Source organism: Protomyctophum bolini (assembly GCF_963924005.1).
Source record: "Protomyctophum bolini genome assembly, chromosome: 6".
NCBI lineage: Eukaryota > Metazoa > Chordata > Actinopteri > Myctophiformes > Myctophidae > Protomyctophum > Protomyctophum bolini.
Genome location: NC_137867.1, coordinates 2,314,377 through 2,320,856, shown reverse-complemented (window position 1 = coordinate 2,320,856; position 6,480 = coordinate 2,314,377). Strand labels below are relative to the sequence as shown.

The window sequence follows — 6,480 nt, the reverse complement described above, 5'->3', positions numbered from 1 at the left end:
CAATTAATATACAACTGAAATACAAACAATGTACAAACATTTATTGTAGATCGGCTATTTTAGGTGAAGAGAGTTGGTGCAGATGGAAAAAGAACATGAGTAGGCTACAGTGCAACTTTACCAAGTCTAGAGGGATTGACTGTGGCTAAACTGAAGTGTGGAGTTGTGCCACGGCAGGAACAAGAACTTGTATAATAAGATGACTTAAAAATTGTTGTGAATTATCTGTATGCTGTCTGACTGGCAGCCTCTGGTGGACATTCTCCATTCCCTGCACCCATAATGAGACACCTGTTTGCCATCACACCACTCAACTCATTAGCCAATCCCAGTTTAGGTGTGCCACATTGTTACGACCCTGGGTCTATACGAGTAATATGAGGTTGGAATATGTAGAGTGTTAACCTTCTTTTCCCTGGTGTGGTGGCTTGATGAGAGAGTGAGATGTGACAGGTGTGTCATCTGTGGAAGTGGGCAGAGAGTGAGAGAGTTAAGTGAATGCTTGGGAAAGTAGGTGGTGTCTCGGAGCCTGGAGGCAGTGATTGGTCTTCGGCGGGTGGTGGAGGAGGATAAAAGGCCACCTCTGTTCAGTGCCAGGCGGTCCTCGCTTCACTCCCATGTGGACTCCCAGCAAACGCACCACTCCCTCTGTGCTCCCTACATTTGTTCTCTTAGTGCCACTATCTTGTGTATTTATGATGACATAATAATCTCCAAATGTCATGATCTGAACAGTCGGGTTTGGTAAGGGTGGGGGGGGAGTTATTTGCTTTGGGGCCCCGTTTGTTGTTTGTTTTGTTAAGCAGGAGTTAGAGTATTATTGCATTTTCTTTTGATGGTTCCGGACAGTTTAGTTAGGGTTAGTATAGTTAGTGTGATTTCTTTGGTGTGTTAATGCTCAGACTTCCTTCCCCCCTTACAGACGAAATAAAAACCCATGGAAAGACTGTCTCCCTGTTTGCTGGTGGTTCATGTGAGAGGTTTTAAGAGGGATCCATCACATTCATGTTGCAGCCCAGTTCCCCTAGGCTGGTGCTGTAACACACATATAACCAGCAACTCACCCCACACTCTCCAAGTCTCCAGCCTTCACACAGGCAACATGCAGCAACTGCAGATCTCAAGAGTCTACCCACTACTCCAGCCATGTGTACTTGACCAAAGTAAGCCCTTGTTCCCCTGTACTGTATTGACTTCAAATGTATTCTGTTGACTTTGCCTAATACAACTGTATGCTTTGGTTTGGTGCCTAAAGTTATACCGCTCATTTGCTACGGTAACAGACCCCCATTCAGAAACACCGCCATTCAGAAACTCGGTTAGGGTTAGGGGTTAGGGTTAGGGTTAGGTTGCCTGCAGCCTAATCGTCATTCATTCTTGCATACTAGTTTCCAATTAATACATTTCTTAAATTTTCTTACACGTTATTCCAACCAGTTCCTTTCCCCTCCATCAGGCGCCCCGGCTGGCCAGGGGGAGGTAGTTTAGAGACCAGGATTACTGCATGTTTTTGTGAGGGTACTAATCTTTAATTTTCAAAACATTTTTAAAAACATATTTAAAAAGACACAACTTGTTATATATGGGTCACCGGTTGAGCTGCCGGGCTGCCTGGCGTGCGTTTTCTTCCCGAGTGACGGTCACGGGCTCCTTTAAGGTACCGCTTCACCTGGTCTTCGAACGCCGCCTCGGTCACCTCCTTGCAGCTCTCGATAGATCTCAAAGCCCCTGGAATGACAGAACAACAAGGTCATACATTGAACAAATGACTGTACATTTACTTCATTTTAGTCCACATAATCAGTACTTACTATGCAAAATGTCCTTGAGTTTCAGTTCTTTGAACCGGGTTTTCTTGAACCCGGTCCAATTGATGTCCATTGCCACAGCATCCGTCATCAGGAGGGGCATCATTCTGTACACGGCGTCTTTTACATCCCTCCCACCCTTTGTTGCTAGATGCGAGACCTACAATGAAAATCCAAAAATATCTTTAAGACAAACATCCAACACCATGGAAATAAGTACAATAAATAGATTTAGCATTACATGGTCTGCAAATTAAAACTTACGATGCCATCACCAACCGTGTCATCTTCAGCGAGCTTCGTCTCGAGCTGATTCAGTGTGGTGATGCTGGTCAAGGGGAGCCCAAGGTGGTCTGGTGGAGCCAAGTGGGTAGGGCCATGCTTTGTCCGCAAGTCATGGACATCTCCCTCAGATGACGGACATCCTCCTTTATCGCAGTCATGTGTCCAACTACGGGGGGGGGGGGGGGGGGGGGGGTTTAATGGGTTGTTTTACGGTGTGTATATGAAGCTGGACTTTAGGTGAGGCAATTTAGGATTTAACCCATTTACCTACAAGCTCGTAACGTATTATGAGCTTGTATTATGAGCTTGTATTATGAGCTTGTAGATCTGCTATTTTTCAATGGCTAAAGTATAACAATGCTTAACAACAACAAGTGTAATGCTTTATTGAGTCGTCCACTCACAGTTAACAGTTCTCAGGTCCTTCATTTCTTCTCTCATCTCCAGCATCTCCTGATGTACAGTGCCCACCGTTTTTGTGAGCCTAGTCACCTCCTTCATCAGAAGACGATTCTGCTGCAGAATCTCCTTCAGGATGAGTTACAAAAGATACAAACCAGCACTGCTCTGAACAAGTGGAGAGGGACTTGGATGATCTATAACACATAAAATAAAAAAAAATATATATATATATATATATATATATATATATATATATATACACACACCAAGCACTGATTATTGATAAACAAATCAGATCAAAAAATTACTAACCATCACTACTGCCATCATGGTTCACTGGTGGCCGCACCATGGGGTTTGGTGATTCAGACACTAAAACACATAAGTTAAGGCAGTTTGTAAAAACAGAGTGTATACATTTCAAACACTGCAATAATGAGTGATAAGCACATATTGTCACAAAAATATACTACCCACCACTAGGACTCAACACTGCAACACCTGCAGTCTTCAGCACATGGACTGGTAGAGTTCCTAAAGACAAATACAATTTGTAATTCAATTAAAAAATGTTTTTGTTACCATTTCAATTTGCATATCGATAAAGTAATTCATTACTGCTCTTCTCTTTGAGTTCCTGCGCTCGATTGGAGGATGTGTGGGTTCGGTGTGTGTTCTCTTTACTGCCCATGGACCGGTGGGTCTTTCTGGGTGGTGCGTCATCATCCGAGTCATAGCGCGTGTTGGGTCTAGAAAAGATGATAATTTTAGGAATGCCATGCCATTGTTGACCCAGCTTAATTAACCCATTTAGAATATATTCCAAATGTCCACCACTAAGTATAACATAATGCTTAAAACAGCAAAAGGGGTTCCCGCCCTGAATGGGTTAACCTACTTTCGTTTCCTTCTGCCGCCAATGTCCGACTCCATCTCTGAGCCTGCTTCTGCCCGCTGAAGGCACTGTCGTGCTTCTACCTCCGTGTCTACAAGTTTAGACGAGGCATAATTAAGTAGGGTTGAACTACAAATCTTCAATGAATATATTAAATTCAAAAGAAAAACACTGACCTCGTGTCTTTAACACTTTAATAGAAAACAGAGGCCAGGAGTCAGCCGCTTCCTCCTGTGCAGTCACTGCTCTGTTAATTTGGGTCTGTGAGGTGTAAGTTGGCCAATAACACTGCCCTGTCTCAGTGCACCAGGACAGTGGTACAACGGCCACCTTATCTTCCTCCACAAACATGACCACAGCAAACGGCATGGTCTGAAGTGAAAAATGGAATACAGTTGGTTAACTAAATTAAAATGTTTTAATCACAACAGGGCTACAAAAAAATAAACTGGAATACAGTTGTTCAAAATGCAATGTTTTCACGCAACAGAAAAAAAGTAACAGTTTGTTAAAAATAACTTCAAAATATTGACCAAAAAAAAGTGACAAAAAAAAAGTCATCAAAAATTACTTACAAGTGCAACAATGGAAATCCCACAAATCCATCCCGATATGGTAGAAGTGTGTATTTTCTCAAAATGTTGGTCACTTGTGTGTAATGCAGCTCATCCCTCACATTTGTAAGATGAAATATTCCCATCTTTGATGACGCCAACGGATCACTTAAGTAATCTCCCTGGTTCCTGAACTTTTTGTAGATGATGAAGGCATTTTAGTTTGCATCAGTGACAACATTCTCCACGAGAACAACTTCATTGGTTTGCAACTGGACACAGTTGTCGCCTTGTGACCGTTTCACAGTGTAATGTTTTGCGTGCCATTCTTGAAATTGTTTTCGCTTTGCACTTTGTCCTAATGTTGTAACTGCACTCTGCTGTCCATAAAACCAAACTCCTAACATGTTTACATGTCATGGCAATAAAGGCTTCCGATTCTGATTCGGAAGTAATATTACTTATTTAGAAAAGTAACTAGTAATAGCTAATATGTAATGTGACTCTGTTTGATACAGAGACAGTCATGGCGGCAATACTAACTGTTCAGGTCAGTAGAGAAAAACTTAATGCAAAAAAAAAATAATAAAAATAATAGCACAGGCAGAACCTTCACTGCTAGAGCAAATAAGTGTCAGAGCTGAAATCGACATGTAAATATGAAATGAATGCTTACACATGTAGCTATAGGTGTAATGTTAGAGTCCACAGAAGTGAACCATCAAGTCTGTTTTCTAAACTCGGTTTTCTGCAGGACATTTCTCGATAAGCCATCTCCAAAACTGGCGGGTCAAACTGAACAACCAATATGTCAATTTGAAGCTAATTCAATGACTTGGCCTTAGAAACGGTCACATTATGTTACCGTTTTTGAGTAACTTTTCCAACACGGACTGTGATAGAAGGGCTGTCTGGGGCATGCATGCAAAATATCTCCATGATCAAAATGTGTGTAGCTTGAATGACCCTCTTTCTGTTCTCATACCGTGATCTATGATCTATAGATCTATGATCTATGTCAGTAGAGGAAGCGGCTTTTCAGATGGATTTTCTTAGCTAGATTTGCTATATGGGTAAAATAATCAATCAATCAAATCAGTTAGACAGGTGAGGAACAAGTAGGTTGATGTGTGCTTCCATGAAGTAGGCTACTGAAGAAAAAGAAAACAGTCAATCAAGTCAATTTACTCATTATTGCTGAATCAGTTTTCTCATGGCACTTCAAGACCATACCTACGTCATTCACCCAACAGTTCCAAGGACAAACTGTCCTTTTCACAATGCATTATGGGACAACTTCAAGGTATATAGGCCTAAAGGGTAGTGTGATATTCTTTGGTTAAAAAAAAAATGTTAAAAGGTTAAAGCATTATATTGTGACAGTAATCATTGGCAGTGGTTTTCAACCCTTTTCATAGCAAGGTCCATTATTTATTTGGCATTTGAGCCACGGAACCACCATTTTATGAGATTTAGCCTCAATATTTTGTTATCATAAGATTTTGTCCACCATTCCATGCTGTGTTGATGTGGTACCATAGGAGATAACAGGCAAATAACACTTCTTCTACATTCTCTAATTGTGTAGACCTCTTGTAAATTAAGTAATGCAGATGTTTAACAATATTTTAACTCTTGAGTGTGTATCCAAATGAACCCATACGGGTCCATGTGGTTTCATTTTACACTCTCAAGAGTTAAAGATCTATAGCCTAGGGTCCATTTGGTTACCAACTCTCCATCATTTAGCTGGGGACCACCTGGAACCCCCTCAAGGAACCCCCTCCAGAACACTCTGTGTCCTGCATGGACCAATGAACAGAAAATACATTTTCAGGTATTAGTGACACATTTTCAGCCAATCAGGTCAGGATAGAGAGAGAGGGAATGAGATATCTGGCTGGAAAGACCTTGGCAACTAGTTAGAGAAAATTAGTGAAATATCAGGCAAATCTTGAATTATCATTATAGTCATATTCATCCTCCACAGGAACACTCTGTGTCCTGCATGGTGATCCGTGGTGAACGATGCAGCCAGAGGACGTTGGTGTAGACGCCGGGTACGGCAGCACCGCATGTGGCGCTCCCCCAGCTCACCAAGCCTCATCAATGGTCCGCCCGAAATCCCCTAAGAGACCGGATGCAAGAACAGAACCATTATCAATGTAAGAACAGCTAGAACCAGTATGAATTCACTTAAATCCTCATTATCCTTGCCAATATTCAAAAAACATCCAAAGAAATATCTTATTTCTTCCTCTCTGTAGATTACATGTTTTACCTTGATGCGTTATATTTTCTTTTGTGTGTTTGTTGTTGTATTGTTTATTTCTGTTTTTTGTGCAGTCTGTGTTTTTATTTCTTTACTGCACAGCTGCCCCCCTTTGCCAACTTGTAGACTTACTGTTCTTTATGAACTTTTAATCTTTTAAATCAATGACCTCTTCCTACAGGAAAGGATTCCAAATAAGCCAGCTGGCTTCTTCCCTTCCTTGCATTGCATCTTTGTTCTCTGATATGTTAGTCTATTTTTTGT

At 41.3% G+C, this 6,480-nt stretch overlaps 1 protein-coding gene and 1 long non-coding RNA gene across 2 annotated transcripts; both read right to left on the bottom strand.

The window, feature by feature from the left end:
* Window positions 1-1,493: 1,493 nt before the first annotated feature.
* On the bottom strand, window positions 1,494-2,627 carry LOC308317097. The gene is made up of 4 exons (XR_013964224.1): window positions 2,498-2,627; window positions 2,073-2,259; window positions 1,812-1,968; window positions 1,494-1,728 (listed from the first exon to the last, which is right to left on the bottom strand). It is a non-coding gene; the product is annotated as an uncharacterized lncRNA (long non-coding RNA).
* LOC308317096 (uncharacterized protein) lies at window positions 2,625-4,092 on the bottom strand. Its single transcript, XM_080765889.1, has 7 exons — window positions 3,966-4,092; window positions 3,567-3,762; window positions 3,394-3,481; window positions 3,114-3,244; window positions 2,973-3,029; window positions 2,808-2,867; window positions 2,625-2,689 (listed from the first exon to the last, which is right to left on the bottom strand). Exons 2-7 carry the CDS (start codon window positions 3,757-3,759, stop codon window positions 2,634-2,636), a joined length of 585 nt encoding a protein of 194 aa, XP_080622015.1. The 5' UTR covers window positions 3,760-3,762; window positions 3,966-4,092; the 3' UTR covers window positions 2,625-2,633.
* Window positions 4,093-6,480: the final 2,388 nt, after the last annotated feature.